Here is a 20,202-nt window from a genome sequence, read left to right on the forward strand (position 1 = left end):
AAACAGTTATTGGGAAGAATTGCTGACTTTTGCTTTTTAGTGTTTTTTTGGGGTGTTCACATGAATATGCAGTGAACATGATTACAGACAGGAAACCATTAGAATTTGAACATGTATGGTTTAGTGGTGGTTATTCTCTTTCACTAATACACTGTGGACCAAAAGGTGAAATACAAACATTAAAGTATGCTGGATATGGGGTATGTTATTAGCCATACATAGGCTTGTTTCAATCCATGTGCTGACCTTATTATACTTTGAATCACATCTACTTGGATAAACCTGCATTTAACTACATTGGGTACTGATTAGGATGAATGTTTAATAGACAAAATGAGGACTCCATAGGAACTACCAATTGATTTTCCCTAACTGTGATGATCAAGATTAATATTGAAATAAGGAACGGTCTGTAAATCAGGGCAAAATTATATGCTTATGTTCCATTGAGTGAGTGGAGTATGTTTTATATGATAATAGATGGAGAGTGCACACACGGTGACAGCATGGTTCTACTTGTTTCCTCTACTCCGTGCAATAATTCCACCTACTTTTATAATACACTAAGCCTTACAAAAGACATCTAAGTTACTTTATTTTCAAATTATCACATTTCTTTTGGTGGGTGTGCTTGTGTGTGCGGGATGTCGTTACATCTGTGTTTTTCGTTGTTACTTTGTAGCCTGTGGGCAAACAGCTGCGTTGCCATGATTCTAAATGACACAACAAACTTTAGGGTGGCCTAGGATCCCCCTTACTCCACCCTGTTTGACTCAACATGTGGCCCTTGCAGGCAATCTGTTGTAGTTTACTGGTCTAAAGTATGGTATAAATGCAGTGTGCAACAGCATTTGAGAAGTTTTGCGGGAAAAAAAGGAGGATACTATTTAGTCATATGTTTTAATAGATGGAGACAAATTCCAGCACTGGATTATCTGAATCAAAAAGAATTAACTCCCCATAAATAAGATTAAAATTGAGGAATCATCCTGCTATAGTTGTTATAATTCAAAACTGTTTGGTGAGTTAGATATTGCAATTTAACTTTTTTTTTTAGCTAGGTGGGAAAATGCTCCTTAATTCATAGATTTAATGTCACACTGCAATTAAAAAGAAGAAACAAAGACTTATACAGAGATACTTTTTTTCTTCCTCAATTTTCTCCCCTAAAGGTTTCCAGTTTGTTTGAATAGGCCTGTTTTCACAATGATGTGGAAAGAGTAATGAAACATTTTATCTTGGGGTCATTTTTTTTGTATAATAAAACATGAAAATTTACAGAGGGTATTGCCATTTCATATCCAGTGTAGATATTATGTTGTATCATTTTACACTGATTTTAAGGTCGCAGACAATTTAAATATTACATCAGGATATTTGTGGTGCATGAGGAATGTTTTTCATCTCAATGGCCTAACTAAATTCCCACAGTGAGTTTGTATCCTCAAGGGAATGCAACAGTTACTATGTAAACTTGTCTAAGTGTTCACGAGACTCAGTCTGCCGTGATCTTCTCATCGTCTCTGATTCTGCCGTCCTGACTGTGGTCGACTAATATTGTCCCTGGGTTGTTTATTGCGGTCCAGAGCCCGCTTTGGGCCCGATACCTTTGCCGATTTTGCTGCCAAAAAAACTTTTATGATGAAATGTGAGGCAGAAAAAGGGAGGTGAGGACAAACAGAGAAGATGTTTTCCTGGAGCCTCTGTTTCACTTTGCTAACCAGCGTCCAGAATACACATTTGGCGAACTTTGAAAGAAATAGGAAGTCAGCTCAAATGGATGTGTTTTTATGTAGTGTGCTTGTGTGTGGGGATTTTTTGCATTGAGCAAAATACCTAGAAATGTTCACTACAAATAGTGAAGATTGCAATTTGAATGCATATTCAAAAAATAATTTTTAACTTATCTGAATGAATTTCATGGTTTTTCCGTCAGTGTTGTTTAGGTGTGTCAATAAAGTCAATGAAAAGATGGTAAAGCTGTACCATTTTTAGATGTTCAGAGTGACTGCATCTTTCTGCTGGTAATGGAGTGAGTGATTGATACAGCTGATGTTTCACATATTTTTGTTGAACCTTCCTTCTGTTTCTTTGGGATCCTTAAAGCTCCTTCCTCGTCCCCCCATTTTCTGTCTGGCCGCACTCGGTGCTTTTAGAGGGTATTAGCTCGGTGTCCTTATTGTACTATCCCAGCTTAGTGGGCCTGTGCAGGTGAGAGTAGGGATTTCCTGCTCAGCCTTTCCAGGACATTCTTGCTAAATTGCTCCTTTCCAGGTGGAATTGGAGGGTAGCTGTGCTCTTTGTACTCATGTTGCAGAACCCAAACTTCATCTTGTGTTGATGTGAACACACTAACATACCAAAGGTGCAAGGATTAGTCGGTGTCACCTGGTTTATGTGAGTGGTTGTGTGTGTTTTTGTACATGTGTGAGTACTGCAGGGGCAGGACAGAACATGGCTCAGTTGTCTGACTCTGGTTGTCTGCCAGCAGAGCAATATAAAACAAGCTGCGCCATCTTACACCGGGGGGTCCTGGCCTGCTTATAATGCAAGTCCTTGAGAGGAAACCTTTGTGTGCTTGTGACCTGTTCGCTGCCTTCTGCACACCCAGAAACTCCAATGCAAAAGAGATATATTATTAAAAAAAATCTGGCCTTATCATTCCTGTCAAAATACTGAAAAAATGCAAGTGTTCATATAAATATACAGTATATATATGTATGTCTATATAGGTTCTAGGGAGAGTGAGTAACGTACATTTGATTAATGGACAAGCGTGTAGTTTTATCCCAGAGAGATGCATATAATACCCATGACAGCCAGATACATTTTTATGTGTGTTTGTGTGGGATCCTCTCAGCAGGCAGTCAAGCAGAACATTGATATATGTCTAAGGGAGACTTTAATGTGTGTGCTTGTGTGTTTCTCGACAGTAAGATATTTGGCAGCTGTGGCCACAATCATATTTTGCATACTTAGACACACTTTTACTTTACTAGCGCAAAGCTGAACGTGTCCGACTTCCAAAAGCCCAAAATTAGATCTAAGTGAAACATTAGTTTCACCACAAATTCCATGTGAGCAAGGTGGGGTTAAAAATATCACACTCCCATTTGATAATAAAGGTCTATTTTTTTGTTTTTTCAATCCTTAACGCGGTTACTTATTTTTTACTATTAGCATACTACCTGTAAAATGTTTGATTTTCCACAATCTACTTAGTTTTTGTGATTTTGACTACTTTAGGTAGATGCCCTAAGGGTGCGTTTGGAAGAAAAAGAGCAGTTCCTGACGAAGAAAAACAAACAGCTTCAGGACCTGACTGATGAAAAAAGCACTCTAACAGGAGAAATCAGAGACATGAAGGATATGTTGGATGTCAAGGAAAGAAAGGTCAATGTCCTCCAGAAGAAGGTATGTGTATTTACTGTACTTAAGGTATCAAAGAATCACTTAACAACTAGTCTTCTGTCACATCTTTACCTTTTGATACAGACAGGTTTTAGTAGTCTAGCTCCATAATTATGTTGAACACCAATTAGTGGCATTCAGTGTCTTCAATTCAAATGCATTTGAAAGGTTTGGTTTGCTCATTTATCCCGGGCTTGCGTGGGTTTTCTCTGGGTACTCCGGCTTCCTCCCCGTGTGCGTTCGATTGGTTGCGGTCTTTTGGTCGCCCGGACCGCGACAACGGGCGACCAAAAGACCGGCGACAAAACAAGGTAAAACAACAAGGGAAGGCTGTTTGAATACTCTATATTGCCCCTAGGTATGAGTGTGAGCGTGAATGCTTGTCCGACTCCTTGTGCGATTGGCTGGCCACCAACTCAGGGTGTCCCCCGCTTGGTGCCCGAAGTTAGCTGGGATAGGCTCCAGCACCCCCGCAACCCTTGCGAGAAAACATTTTGAGAAGTTTGATGTGAAGACAGATCAAGAGATGATAATTTGTGTGTATAGTAGTTATTTTAATTGCTGTTTCTGTGTGCCCCCTTATTCTTTCAAGCATTTGTGGATATTTCTCTCGTCCTCTTTTAAAAATCGCTCTGCTATATTTGGGGTGCGTTGCTTTGTGCTCTTGGTTCTCTTTCATTTTGTGTCTGTGACAGACAATTACAGTTTGTATGATGGTTGATATAAGAGGAGAACTAACAAAATGTCAACCAGCAATAGTAATTAGTAGAGTTTGTCTTTAATTATTTGTCATCTTTAAGCTGCAGCATTTGATTTGTATAGTACCAGTGTAGGATTTTTCTATTCATTAAGCTGATCTAGACTGTACTCTTTAATTTTCAGACCCAATTTTACTCAGTAAGTAAGCATTGACAGTGAGTGTGCTGTAATGTCCTTTATAAGAAGGATATGGGTGCCTCTGGGTAAGATATAGTCAAATATAAATTTTAAACGACCCCAAAATTATTAGAGCGTCAAGGATAGCGGGAGGTTTATCTTGGTCAGTTATCCCACATGCAATAACAGTCCTATTTCAAAAGAAAATGTCCTTTTAATTCAAAACACCAACAACAATACCAAACAATAGTTAACCTCCCCCCTGATATTATTCATTCCATTTTTTGGGGGGTTGGATTCAAACAGTCACTTCTGACATGTTTTTTTCCTCCTTCCATTTTTTTTCTGGATCTGATATAGTCTTCTTGAGCCAGCTTAAAACCCACACCAATCAAATATGCAACCTGTAGCTATTCTTGTTTGTTGACCAAACCAACAAAAAACCATGCTGCAACTTCTAAAGAAAACATTTTAACCAAAAGCAGTATGCGGATAGACATCTGTAGAAGTAAAAGCAGTTGGAACATTTATGTGGCTATAAAAGTCATGGGTGAATGGATAGATCTAAAAATAAATAAAAATAAAAGTAAAAAAAGTTTGTTTTGAGCTCTTCAAAGCCCCCCCTCCTTTTTCCTGGTAGTTTACCATTGTATGTTAGCATTAATCGCAGGCAAACCGTGAGTACAGATTTTTATTCTGACCGATCTAGCACAGACAGTTCAACCAATGAGGTTTCTGTTGAAACAAGAAGCACTGATAGCACCAGATTGGTGAAAAGGTGTTCTTTTGATGGGTTGGGATTTAAAAAAAACGCAGCCACTGTGGCCATTTGTGGAAAAGTTCGCCCACCGCTGATCTAGAAGTTGTCTAGCCCAGCAGAGAAACTTAGGCGACTCAAAATATATGATACTAATTACTGCTTTTCTGTGACAGTGGTTCATGTTTAAAAAAATGGCAGTGTTGTTTGTTTGGTACTGAATCATACTTTCTGCTTTTTGACTACCTCTTCTAACTATAGTGTACCAGCATTTTGAGTACCTCACTTCATCTGTTAAAACTTGAGTTCTAAAGATCTTTGACATGTGGAACATTAGAGTGGTAAGGACCACTACTTTAACCCCTCATTTGTGCTGTGCCAGTTCTTTAATTGAGAAAATGATACTTGACTTGCTTGTATGTATTTCTTGTCTCAGATGACGATGACCAATGTTTCTCCCAGGCCTCTCCAGGGCCAGTGTGACTTATAGCGTGGCACCATGATGGCACTGATGTAGTATCCTGAGGTCGATTCTAATAGTTATAGGCAAAATGTAATGAAGAGTAATGAGCAACTGCTATTTAGTGAACAAACCAATGTGACTGCAAGCTTTTGACGTTTTTCTTTTTTTTTTTGATTTCCCATATCGCAGTGTGGAACAGTTGGAGCTCTGTTTGAAATTCGCTTCGTCCTTGCGACCATGACCAATGCATAAAGATGAATTTATTTATTTACTTTGATTTTTTTTTCTTTCCCTTTCCACTCTTTTTCACTAGGAGTGGGTTTGTGGAAGGCACAGAGGCAGAAACGTTTGTGGTGCAGTTTTGGCATGCATGTGTTATTCATGATCAAACATTGTGGTCATCCCAATCCATATTCATGCTTTTAAAAAGCCAAGCTTTGTGTATGGAAGTATAGTATCCACTATCATGTTCTCTCCCTATGGCAACCACAGACGAGCAGCTTTAGTTACCTCTGCCTGAGCGCCACATACAATGTACTGTCTACACATCCCTACATATGTGTATGTGTGTGTATATATATATATATATATATATATATATATATATATATATATATATATATATATATATATATATATATATATATATATATATATATATATATATATATATATATATATATATATATATATATATACACACACAGACATATATATGCACATATATACACACACATATATATGGTCTAGCTCAGGGTAAAAAAAACTGGCATTAGGTATTTAAAAAAAAAAAAAAAAAAAAAAAAAAAAGTTCCATTTTGCAAATGGCTAAGTATTGAATCTCATTGAAATGCTGTGGCATGCCCTTAAAAAAGCTAGTTATGCACGAAGGTTTTGAAGTATTGCTAAATTAAAACAATCCTGAAAGGAAAACTGGGTCAAAATCTCCCAAGTGAGATGTGAACTATTCAATGCAAATATTAGAACGTACTTGATTTCTGTTGTTGCCGCTACGGGTGGTCCAACCAGCTATTCGGTTTTGGGAGTAATCAGTTTAGTACTTGTTCACAGAGCCAAAGGTAGCTTCGAATTCTATGGAGTACACCCGCTACATCAGAATTCATTAAAAAAACACTTTAATAGCTGCATTTTATATTTGATAAGGTTATCATTACCTGTTATTTAGACGTATCAGCATGGATGTCCCTTATCATATTATTTCACACTCTTTCAGACTCTTACGGCACGGTGTCGTCCCTTGCCTTAAGCTTGTGTAACACACAGAGAAATGCTCCTGGTTTCTATACCTCCTTTTTCACACTCTTTTCTTTGCTCTATTTAAAACAACAAATTTTCTTTTGGACAATTCTCCTAACTTATGAGTTGTTGCACAAAAAGGTTTTCTTGTCCCTTGTTCGAATACACGGATGCAGACACATAGGTCATAGGCAAAAAATGTTACTAATTTGTGGGATGTACTGTACCCTTACTTTCCTGAAGCAACTCACTTTGACCCTCTACTCCCGTTTCTACTGCTTGTTTTACACACTGGGTTGAAACAACAGTGACCCTGTTGAATGAGATGCATATGGATATTGAGAGAAGGTGCTGCATTTTGATCGAAAGGAAAATATTACTCCAACATTGGCACTGTGTTTATTATGAGTTGAATATACATACACTGAGCCTGAGTCAATGCATCCCTTGCTGTGATGTGATGCTTTGTTTGAGTGGAGATGGGAATTTTAACTGAATGGGTTTATTTTGCATATTTTGCGAAACAAATAGGCATTGAGGACTAACGCCTGACTTTGACTAACTACACAATTTTTCTTGGTCTTTTCCGACAATCGCAGTGTCATATTACGGCATTTGGTCATGTTGTCACAGTGTGTGTTGGAACAGACAAGTTGTCACACTACAAAGAAAAGCCTGCCGTAAAGAGCACGGTACGATACTTGATGTTGTCAGACGGCGGGACAAGCAGATTTCAATCTGTAGTGGCAATGGAGGCAAGTGTACATTTCTTGTGATATGTATTGAGCTGAATCTGCATCCACAGGTCTGATTTTCTCAATCTATTTCATATAAAAGCAAAAAAACAAAAACAACAACAACAACAACAGAAAACTGGATTTTTATATGTTTTGCAAAGGACATGCACAGAAAGGGGGTTATCCACAGAGCCAGATATATGTTGGGCTGGCCTGGAGGAATTCCAGCTAACTGATTGAATGTGTATATCAGCTGTACTTCTTAGATCATCTGAGATAATTCTGAAATATACGCATACATTCCTGCTGCTGTGAAGTCCACCAATGTCTTTCATCTTAATGGATTCCATCTGACCAATCAGAGCATGAACACATGGCTGGAGATAAGCCTGTTGCAGTTGGATGTTCGGGTAAAAAAGCCGGTGTTAGATCACCGCTCTCTTGTAACCCTCCACTGCTCCGATCAGCAATCAAACAGGGTTAATGTTAAGAGCTCGACTGATTGGAGACATGCAGGCTACACATCAGTCAGGACAAACCTATTGTTAGAACGGGGTCTTGCTATTCAAACCCATCTTCGGCCTGAGCACAACACCTGCACCTCAGTCCACCAAATCACATTCATTTGAATGACCTAAACATACACGTTAATGAACTTATCCCGATAATGACAAACCTCATATCAAGCTTAGCAGCCACATCCCAACTGGCCACAAATTTTGAACTTCATATCAGACTCAGACAGTTTCTTGGGAGGGGACCCTTTGACCTCAATTATCCCAGATCTAGCAAAACATGAAGTTGAGAAGCTAAAACTGTCGTGGCCCATCGGTGGGTAAATTTTTCTGGTTTCCATCCTCTCTCAAACTAAAAGAAAAAAAATACTAATGGGACTGGGAGCAGTAGAATCAAGCAACAAGGTAATTACACAGCAATTACCATAGCATTCTGCAGCTGAAGGGGTGGGGGGCGCTCGAGATATGGTCTTGAGCCTAAAGAGCAGAGACGTGACTCAACTTAGCCAAAACACACGGACACACACGGTCAGGTAGAGCTTGTCTCACACAAGTACAATCTGTCTTTATTCAAAAGCTGAAGCTTTACCTCCCTGATCGTTTTTCTCAACAGAAGAAATTCCCTCCATGTCTAGCTGTTACTCTGTGTGTGTGTGTGTGTGTGTGTGTGTGTGTGTGTGTGTGTGTGTGTGTGTCCACATGTGTCTCAGTTGGTAATTAGTATGTATGGATACAGCAGCGTGCCTGAAGAGGAGGGGCATGACATTCCGCTATGTACAGTAGTTGTGCTGGGTATGTCACATATTTTTGACCGAAAGACAAACATTTATCACAGCTTCACTTGTTTTCACTAAGGACTATATACATCCGTCCCCATCCATCAGACTGGATGTACAGTAGTTATAGGTTAGGAGTATATTATAGTGTAAAGTTTTTGACAATGTAGTTGAGGCTGTCAGTGGTTCTTTTATTCTTGAAAGTCAAATTATATGAATTTAATGTCTGTTTCGCATTTAACCACATCTTAACAAACTCTGAGAAGCTTTGATGTTGTCAAGAAATAAAATATATATTTTGGTACACTCACCTGACTTCAAAACAAACAGTAGTTCATTCCTTATTGAGTGATGGTGTAAATGTGAGCGAGATTGGTTGGCTCAATATTTGCTCTGTAATTGACTGGTGACCAGTCCAGGGTGTACCCTCCATTAGGTTACTTTTTAACTGGGGTAGGCACTACTGAAACTTTTGATGCTGTTTTTTTGTGGGCAACATTCCTCAAACATTACAAAACATGTATAAAAGAGGAAAACAAGAACTATTATTTTGTGCAAGGTATTGAATGTTCAATTCGAGAGTTGTCACCAGATATTGGCCACAAGGGGGCATCCATTTACATAATATCACAGGCTCAATAATCGGCCATTCCTTGGTTAAATATTCCAGACACACTAGCAGTTAAATGAGATGGAGGAACAACGCTAAATTAAGTCTATCCTGAAAAGATTTTCTCTGAGCGTCATGAGTCCACTCTTAATCCCTTAAACTCACACTTTTTTTTCCTGTATTTCTTGCCGGAAGACATTTGTCATCAGTGATTTATTAAAGTAAGTGAGAATTAAGAGGAGATATGGACATTTTGACTATAAAAAATGAATGTCTATTGTTTGCTTTAATTTTATCACAACATGTAGGATTATTTTTCACTGTGTTGTCTCCAAATTAACGTGCTTGATTCTGAACTATATTTTTTTCCCCAAGAACTAATGAATATTGAATTTTTAGTCATTTATTTGTATGAGAAAGTTTGTGTAACTGTGTGCATGACAATAAATGCAGCCTTCAAAGTTTTTACAAAAGGAGAATATATTGATACACAATTACAACGGAAGAAAAAGCAAAATGAAAAAAGAAGGTTGACTTTTACTCAGAGAAAGTGAAAGACAAATTTGGGCATTTTAATAGTCCAAAAGTCTTTCAAAAATACTGCACAAACAATTGTAACACTGTAGTCGTCACAATCCATCCAGGGCTCTTCAATGTTCTGCAGAAAGTATTCTTGCGAGGCCACTGAGTTCTTGTTTCTTTGAATGGAAGACATATGGGTCAACCAAGTTTGTGGTTCTTCTCTGGAGTATTTTGCTTTTCACTGTGTTTTAGCCAGAAACATATTTTTGACAGCTTTTCACTCATCACATCAAACTGAGCTCTAATATAATTATAACTAACAAACTGTAACCACATTGCAATAGCAAACCAACTGGTGATCAGATTTGCAGATTACCGTTTGGTTAACCTTAATTTTGTATTACAAGATTACACTATTTGGGAGTAAATACTCAAAAATATTTGAAAGCTGCACCTATGCATAGCAGTTTTTGCATTACATATTTTTCTAGTTGACCCGACCATTATTTTTTTTAAGCAATCTGTAGAACTCTTGGAATCTTTGTTGTACTGACGTTACACCAACACTCCATATTTCAAGTGTAGTCTAGCCTGGTTCTATCCTCTTGTAGATAAAGTTATCAGTAACACCATAAACATTTGAGGGTTGTAAGTTTTGGGGAGTGAGGAAGATGTCAAGCTTTTTGAAAATAAAGTGTAAGACACATACAGGGAGTTATATACAATTGTCTTGTCTGAAGGACCATGACAGCAACACAATTTAGGCATGCTTTTTCAGAAACATATGTGTATGGTTTAGGGAAGGGGCCATACACAGCAATGTGATAGTAACATTCTGTGACTTGACTCGGTAATGGCTTGGCTGCTGTGCTCATCTTCAACACGCAGACACATAAAGGAAGGCTCTACATCCCAGAGAGGCATAAAGCCAAGTCCATTTTAACCCACAAAAAGCTTCTCTCCTCAACAATTCCGGGCATCTGACATTTTGGGCAAAATGTCACATTTTCTCTCTGACAAATGTGACTCCAGTGACAAGTTTTTTGGAGCCGAGACCTTAGTTGGGTTTTACGAGATAGTTCCACAGTAGGCTGAATGTCAAGGTCAATATTTCTCTGACTAGTGGTTATTTTATATTAAGAGGCCAAAGCAAACATCAGCCTCATGAAGAGCCTAATGATTTATCTAAGAGCAGGGGTGATATGCTCAATTTGAAATGAAATAGTGCTCTGTGCTGTCTATAGGAGCCAAAAGCAATGCTATGCATGGCTATGCATGACAGTGTTTGGGACATATAGTATTTTGAAGAGGGTTACATTAAAATGTTTTCTCGGTATTCGAAATTATTTCTGGAAGCATTTTTTTTTTTTATGGAAATAAATAGCAGCTATCTTTTGACATTTCAAAGCCTTTTTGATTTCCGGCATCTTGAAGAGTGTTTATGAAAATGTAGACTCTGAAACTGAAAATGTGTTCTATCCCTTCAAATGTGGGAATTCTATCAGTGGTAGTGTGAAATGTTCTCATCATTTACTGAAGGGTTTACTGCCCCCACTACTTCTGTGCTGGCCAATCCACATACTTAGCTTTAAGTGCCATTAACGATCAAGATTTAACTGTAAGTACAAGCCTGTTTGTTTTCCCTATTTCCTTTTGCTACTTTCCGACCGTCGATTGCTAAACTCAAAATGACCCCGTAAAAGCTTGCTACTTATTCTGTAGACTAAAGAGCAAAGAAACTCAAAAGCCTGCAGTGTTGTTGGATTCAATTCTGCAACAACTGTGGAGATTTCAACATAATGTAAATACTATTGAGCAGAATGTGGCTTCCTTTTTTATTTTTGTGGGGTTCTCTCCCTGGCAGTTTTTAGTATTATCATTTTTGGAGTGTTTTCTTTATATGTACATAGTAAAAAAATATGGACAAATTAAAAATAACATTTCTAAAGGAAAAAAAATCGAACTAGGTTTTCATAAGAACCTAAGTAATACTTTGTATCACTGAGGATAACCAGCGAAAGAGCCTGAGATGGAAAAAAAAAACCACATTCAACTTGGATTGATATTATTATTCTTATTTTTTGTCTCAGAGAAGCAGTCAGGATAAGTAAGTGAGATTTGGTTTCAATCTGCCAAGTTTGGAGACTTTTTATTATTATTTTTCCCCCCAGCGCTTTGTTAGTTGACTACAAACGTTAAGAGCACGCTGATTATTTTTTGGTCATATCTGGGTTCATTTCCGGGAACATTCCTTTTTGCATATATTTGTTGTTCTCATGAACAAAATATATTAAACTCATCCTCACAAGCACACATTTCAGTCTTAATCAAAATCTGTTATTGTTATGCATGCTGTCAATTGTAAAAATAAAAAAAAGCCAAAACACAATGTGTGATTGTTCAAACAACAAGCACATGATTCAATCTTTTAATAAGGAAATTAAAAAGGGCTTTTGTTAATTGAACATTTCTTAAGCAAAGCTCTCTCAGATAATAATTTTGGGATTGTTTAAAATAAAAAATACATTTTATGAACTAAAACACTAATTTTAATCCCAAAATAGAATTCCCGCCCTTGTTGTCGTTAAACTTATAATTTTCATATAAAATTAGTCGTTCAAATTTAGTAAAACCTCTGCTGGATCTTTAACATTCTCATTTTACTTTATCTGATCTTTTTTCCCCCAGATTGAGAACCTCTTGGATCAGTTAAAGGACAAGGACAAACAGCTGACTGGTTTGAGGGATCGGGTCCAAGGTCTTCAAACAGATTCTAGCAACACAGAGACAGCCCTAGCCACACTGGAGGAAGCCCTGTCTGACAAGGTATAAGGATTCAGTGTGCACATTTTAGTAATTGTAAAACTCTCGATGCAGACATTTGTGACAATTCCTGAATATAAAAAAAGATCACATTTTTTCCCCACATCATCCAATTTCAATTGTATATTTCTATCCAAGTCTACAATAAAATATAAATAAATAAATCAAATGGTAAACTATCAAAAATAAAATCTTCAAAATGCAATAATGTAAACAAAAAAAGTGGCTCACAAATAGCGGCATTTTTCTAGATGTGCTGTAAATGTCATTTTAATTCGTTTTCAGCATTCATCCAATGTTTTTCAGCACTTTAAATTTGCAATTGTATGTTAAAAGAATAAGACAACAAGGGGACATACCATTAGTATAGATAGGGGGGAAAAACCATCAAATTTACCATATTTGAACCAACAGGTTTTCTGACCAAATGTGCCGTTAGCCCATCTGTTTCATCAAACCGTCTTCGAAATTCACCTGTGCTGACTAGAGCATTGGCATCTTGTTCTTTGTGGCTAACAACATATGTGGAATGTGTTTACAAGAGTGAACATGTGTATTGCTAATCACAAACTTGCTTACCGCAGTACTGTGGCTCTAATTTACGTGCTGAGTTTTGTGGCCCTACCAAAACTCTTGACCCTTTGCCTGACTCTGTCGTGCATTTAATGTTGCAATTGAGTGCCTCACATTCTATCTCATTTTTTCTTTTTCCCACATCCTTGTCTCCATCCCAAAACACTCAACATCCTTGAGATAGGTCAATATATATAGGAAAACACCCAGGACTCATTAACTATTTTCTTGCGTCTTTTCTCTCTAGTGCCTCTAAAAGCTGCTCTGCATGCATTTCTCTGCCAGGTGTAGTGAGAGGATGTATTTGTCCAATTTACCCGTGGGTTTAAAGCTGCCAATCAAGCGGCAGTGCCACATCGTAAAGCTCCAATTTTCAACTGCACTGTGTGCCTAAATAAACACCTGAATAAACACCTTGATAATCGCTTCAATCCACACACCTACTATACACACCTTGTATGCACTCCCACCCATGCCCTGGACATGCTTTTGGGCCACTGCCCAAAGCCTTTCTGGTGTGATTAGAGAATAGGAAGAATTATGATATAAACATTCCTACTTAGTTTATCGGGAGTCAGTGTGGAGCTGTAAGGAAGTGATCTCCAGTACTGTATTATCCATTTTCAATAAATCTGTCTCTATACTCCGTCTTGCTCTGATCTCCCTGTTTCCCCACTAATATTTATGGTGGTCTTATTTAAGACTTGTCTTTATGAGTTTGGCTGCCCTTTGCAAAACAGGCTGCTGGGTCCATTCACTAAGACGCTATGATACAATAATGATAGATAGCATAGAGATAATTAGACACCCAACACGGTCCACCATTTGGAAGTGGCTCCATTTGTAACTTTGATGGGAATGAGTATAACTAGATAATAGTTTTAAAGTCTTTACCACATTTAGTTTCATGCCTCTCAATTTTCCCCACTTCTCAGGAGCGAGTTATTGAGAACCTTCGGGAGCAAAAAGAGCAGGCGGACAGGGTTCACCTGGAGGAGTTGGAGCGACTAAGGAAGGACAACCAGGAATTGAAGGACAAGCTCTCTGCCCTTCAACCACAAAAACAGTCCCCCAGCCAACCTGCTATCGTGGGCCCAAACCAAGTTCAGAGGCCTGATGGAGAGGTTTGTACGGAGTGAGCACTGGGAGGAGGGAGGTTCAAAAGTGGAAATGTTAGCATGCATGTGTTTAACAAATTTCGATCCTCAAAAGCACCCGAGAGAAGCAATTGAAACAAATAATTTGGGGGGAGATTACACTATAAAGTGTCAATGTCAGCGCTGTTTAACTTTTTGTTGTTTTTCTATTCATTTCTTACAAAAATACAAAATCCAAATAATTCCACACCAACAAAACAAATTGTCCAACGACTTGCTAGTTTATTCAAGCGCTGTTCACCCAGTAAATTGTTTGTGGTTATTTATGCACATTGCAGACACAGTGGCATCAAGTTTCAGTGTGCAAATATTGAGTCTCATTTCTTGCACATAAAACAATAACCCCTCAATCACACACCCCTTCCCCCACAAAAAAATCTTTGGCACTACATCAAACATGCCATTTTATGTTCAGTTAAATTGAAATTTAAACGTGTTGTAAATTTATTCCATTGAAATTATTATATGCATTGTTCTGAACAACTAATATTCTGAAAAACTTCACAGTGGTTATAATTTTGCACTGGCTTGTAATAAATCAAATCTAGAATGTTCAGATGAGCAGCTTTACATGGAGATCCTTCATGTTGAAACTCTGCCAACAATCCAAACGTAACTTAAGTCAGCTTATCACCAAATATGTGTTTGATGTTTAATCACCACAATGGCTTAAAAGACCACACAGTTTACCACTGAAGGAACCGGTAAATCCAAATATTCCTTGCTTCTGACTTCATCCAAAAATGCATCATTAATTCTTCTGTGCTACCTCCCTGTGAGCATCAGCAATAATTTTAATAACTCTCTATTAAGGGGACAGCCTGTATCAGATATAAAAAGAGTATGCGGCAGTGATGTCAAAATGATATAGTTTTATAGATAAATTAAAATCCTTCTTTCCCATATGGGGCGCCAAATTTGCACACCAGCATCTCTAGTATGTATCCTCTGGCCGGGATCTATATGACACCTTTTTTCAATAGTCATAAAAAGTATAAAGAAGTCTCGTTCCTCTAAAATGCTATCGTATTGAGTCTTGGGTCACAAAGAAAAGACAGCAGCTTCATGACTGTTGGAGCCAGCACATTTACAATCTCACAGAAGTGTTGCCAATTGTGCATTATTTAGTATCATTGGCAGCAGCCAAAGTTGTTGCGCAAACTTGCAAATTCTTCACAGCGTCTTATGATGTCTGTTTTTCTGAGCGGGCATGTGTTCCTCGATATGTTGATGAGCTTGTGCAATGAACGCAAAACAGGCTCCTCCGTAAGCGTGTACACTTACAATCCATGTTTTTGAGTAGAATGATGCCCAATCTGACATGCTACAATTATTTATTACACCATAAATGAGAGGAAAATAACACTTTTGTTCTTTTGCAAATGAACATTCACTCTTATGTGCATAGTTACCACGTGATCATGTCAACACAAACAGTGCAATGTGCAATGATGTCTACAAAGATTGAAACATGACGTGACTCTCTAAATTCAAGACACTTCAATGAAGTGCTTCATTTGTCAGTAATTATTAAAATTTAAAAAGTCCATTGTAATATTTGTTTTGAGCTATTGTTAGGCTAATTCTCCTTCAATCTCTTGCAGTTACTGTCCACATTCAAATGCTGCAGGCACATTCACCGCAGATGTTAGGTATCCCTTTTAGTGTAGATGTTAGACGAGCCTTTTCATCTCTAAGTTGTTTAAAACACCACATCCGACTCCCATGAAGCCGTATTTACTCATTCCAGGAAGTAAATGCTTGGTTTTTATAGAGCTAAATATTGAAAGAAGCTCTTGGAAGAAAGGCTGATCTTCTTATAAATGGCTGACTGGTTAGCATGACACCTCATACTTCCGAGATCAAAGGTTCAATTGTGGGCTCCGGCCTTCCTGTCTGGGTCTGAATGTCTTCCACATCCCAGTGTCGCTTTTCTTTGGGTTCCTCAGTTTCATCCCACCTCCCAAACACATGCGTGGTAGGTGGGTTAAATACTCTAAATTTCCCATAGGTGGGACTGGGAATTCTTTGCCTATATGTGCTGGGTTGGCTGACGAGCAGTTCAAGGTAAACTCCTCCAGTTGCCCTTAGGTTTGGTGGGATAAGCATTTATGGAAAGTGAGACTCAGGCCTCAGATGTGACTATGCTGCATTGTGTAATATAGTACTACCTTCCTGTTGTAGACTGACACAATAATCTTCTCCTACTCATCTTCTAGATGCCAGCCAAAATAAGTGCACAATCAGCTGTAAACTCCACGGTATGTTCCATATCATTATGTTCCTTTATTTTTTTCCCTTATCTCAAACATTAAAGAAAAAATCTCAATAAGATTATTTTCAAAAACTAATCTCTACATTCATTTTTTTATTCCACCCCCAAGGCAAAAAACCCAGAGGACATAAAACGTAATTATCCAGACATCGGAGATCGTCTGAAGCTTCTAGAACAGGAAGTGGCTCGCTACAGGGGGGAATCTGGAAAGTCACAAGCGGAGGTCACAAGGTTAATGGTGGCACTGAGAGACGCTGAGGTGGACAAATCTGGCAGAGAGAAAAGAATAAATGATCTTGAGAGGTGAGCGAGTGTTGTAAAAATATAAGCGTGATTTTTTTTCTTCTTCATTTTTTGCTGTTTTTATGCATATCCAATATGCATGTACATATATATATATATATATATATATATATATATATATATATATATATATATACATATACAAGTACTGTATTTTTGCTATAGTGTGAGTTTGAATATGTATTTCTAGGTGTGAAGTTGCAGTTGAAATTATATCTATTCATAGACTCTTTGCCAAAAGCTGGCCATCACAGCTGGGCATTATAGTTCATATATTTAGATATCTTATTTTTTTTGCTTTTGGAGAATAATATATTGAAGTACAGTGCTAAATAACTGCAATGGGTCTTTTTCTATTCCCAGTTTCAGCAGTTGTACTGTACACGACAGGGCAGCGGTCTTGTTTTTTGTTTTTTTACTACGATAAGATGCGTTAGCATCACGAATAATCTCTAAATAATAAACACTCTTGTCCTGTTTGGATCTTTCAGCTCTGCAGAAAGACTAATGTCTCAGATAAAACTTCAGTGTTGACCTAACTGACTCACTCTAAACTCTCTGAGGTCCTGTTTCCTCCCCTTCGCCTCACCGGTTGTGCAGTTTTTTTTTCTTCCCTTCAGAATTAAAACGGTACATAATTTAAATGTCATCTTTCTCTTTTTCCTCAAACTCCACAAACTTAAGGTTACGTGAACACTGCAGGTCAATTCCTATTTCATTGCCAAACACATTTTTTTTTCCAAATCAGTCCTATAATCATTTGTATAGGAATGTGGGTAATGATTTGGCATTCTTTCGACAAATGTACACGATGAACGCATATCCACACGAATACAACACGTACATCATTAAAATGAGAAACACCTTGGACCTGTTTGCTATGGGTGACCCTTTTGCGGTCACAAAGCCCAGACAGCATAACTCCTGGGGTCACCGGGACACATGAATTCCTCTACCATGATAAGGCAACAGCTCAAAGAGGGCCCTTCAATTATACCATTATTATGTACTTTTTGCACTACCATGCTTTGCCAGAAAAAGTTTTCTTTTTATTCTTCAACTTCTATAATTAGATTAGGACTTCCAAATTGTAGACTTTCAGGAAACAAAATGACTTTGAATGTCTTTTCTGGTATCCCAAATCTGTTGCCACATAATGGAACTCATAAAACTTTTGGAACTCAAAAGCTTAGTCATTTTATTAATTCGTAATGATTTCAAGATTGTTTTATTTTTTATATTTCTCTTTGTATTTGACAACTAAAAAGAAGTTCAGACCATCCTAACAAAAACTGTAATAGATAATATTGATGGGATAATATGCTTAAAAAAGTTAAAAACACAGCTGCTCTCCAGGCCAGGAATAAATTGGAGCTGCTTATGTTGGAGCATGGATGTGTCGAGGGTTCCAGGTGGAAGAAGCATAGGGACATGTGAAAAATGACTTACAAATGTATCAGCTTTCATAAACAGTGCTTTCTTTCATTCTCCTATCATTTTATTCCAGTCTTAGACATCTTGCTGCACTAAATTATTATTCTCAATGATAATGCTGTTCTCATACTGCCATCCACCCTTTTATACGCCATCAACCATACCCAGATAGTTTAATGGAAGTATGTTAGCTAAATCATGGCCAAGCCAGCATGTCTGCTAGTTTACACACCTGTGCGGGTAGCAGTGTGAGAGCCCTCATGGCCTGTTAGTTTTCAGTGGATATGCTTCTGAGCTTATACAAACACACAAAGGGACACAGCAGTTTAAACAGATTCTGTCCCTCATGCACTGCAAATGTGTATAAGGGTTTAAAAACACAGAATTAAAAGAGATACAGTGGAAAGATAAACGAGTGACCCCACTCAAAAGTTTTCCGTAATGTGAGCTACCGTTTGGTCTTTTTCTGCCTTGACTACCGTGCAAAATATGTTGGGATACCAAAGCTGTATGGAACCAATAAACTCAACCCATTTCAAAGTGCCTTGGTGAACAATTTCCACATAGTAATTTTCAAGATGCATATTAGTACTCCCAGTTGAGCTTTACTGTAATATAAATTTTAAACGGAAGGAGGAATAGTTTAAGTATTTACAATCAAATTAATTTGTCATATTCTATATTTTCTTAAACATTTTTTTAGTTTATGAAAAATGGGTGGGGCTGCAAAAGATGAATAGCATTCATTTTAATGGTAAAATATGTTTTTACATTTAATGTTTTGAGTTATGAGCGTGGCTTCAGAACCCATTAACACCTGGCACACCAGAGCATATTCTGTATAAGGGAGATACAATACATATCAGGGAAATCTTAAGACACTGTATCTGTTCTTTAAGCTGTTGCTGTATGTTAGTGGTTTTTTTTTCTGCATTCAACAAAATGTTGCGTTCAGAGGCCCTGACTTAAGGTCACTTTTATTGTTTATCCAAAGGTGTTTGATGGGGATGAGGTCAGAGCTCTCAAGTTCTTGCATGTGAAACTCATTTAACTTTTGCGTGGCTAATGATAGACCTGCAATGAATTAGAAAAGGGACTTCCCTACAAACCACCAAGCTCCAACCACCAGAATTTATCATTCCACCGGTCAATCATATAAATATGCTTTGGGTCCACGTGCAATGAATTTGTGTAGTTTCTGTGTCTGTGCCTGGTGAGTCTGTGTATAATGTGTCTATCCTTTTTTTAAGCCTGTTTAAATGATATTGCTCACCAACATAACTTACATGTCCGGCACACACAAACAACATTTTGAGAGAAATGTGACAGCAAATATTTGCCCACATGTGAGTGCAGCTTGTAGCACTGACCCAAAATAAACACACCACCATGGATGTGGAATAATAATGTGGCACGTTTTACCAGCTGCTTTCACACAGGTTGTTTACAGTACCAGAAAGTTCTCTTTCGCTAATTTGTCACTGTCAGCTTACTTGCATTTTCACATTTTATGGCTTAAAATTGTGCGACGACCAACATTTTTATAAGACATCAGTTTGGCATGTGTACTTTTTGTCTGGCTGTATTATATCAGTAGATTTACATGGGCATCTTAACACAAACACTCCTCTTGTCTGTCATGAGTCACACACATTTTGAATACTTTTAAGTATTGTGGCACATTGTTCATGTTATTACACATCTAACAGTAGT

At 37.8% G+C, this 20,202-nt stretch overlaps 1 protein-coding gene across 7 annotated transcripts in view; it reads left to right on the top strand.

Annotated features, from left to right (window-relative positions):
• Nucleotides 1–20,202, top strand: part of LOC144082778 (ERC protein 2-like) — a 93,849-nt gene that overhangs the window by 16,436 nt on the left and 57,211 nt on the right. For all 7 annotated transcript variants that reach the window (XR_013303349.1, XR_013303350.1, XM_077610191.1 and 4 more), the window contains 5 exons: nt 3,247–3,414; nt 12,613–12,750; nt 14,256–14,444; nt 16,697–16,738; nt 16,862–17,055. Coding sequence is in view for 5 of the 7 variants with exons in the window: in XM_077610191.1 (XP_077466317.1) it covers nt 3,247–3,414; nt 12,613–12,750; nt 14,256–14,444; nt 16,697–16,738; nt 16,862–17,055 (731 nt within the window). In the remaining 2 variants the exon portion in view is untranslated. The remainder of the gene's footprint in view (nt 1–3,246; nt 3,415–12,612; nt 12,751–14,255; nt 14,445–16,696; nt 16,739–16,861; nt 17,056–20,202) is intronic.

Source organism: Stigmatopora argus, chromosome 1, assembly GCF_051989625.1.
Source record: "Stigmatopora argus isolate UIUO_Sarg chromosome 1, RoL_Sarg_1.0, whole genome shotgun sequence".
Classification (NCBI taxonomy): Eukaryota; Metazoa; Chordata; class Actinopteri; order Syngnathiformes; family Syngnathidae; genus Stigmatopora; species Stigmatopora argus.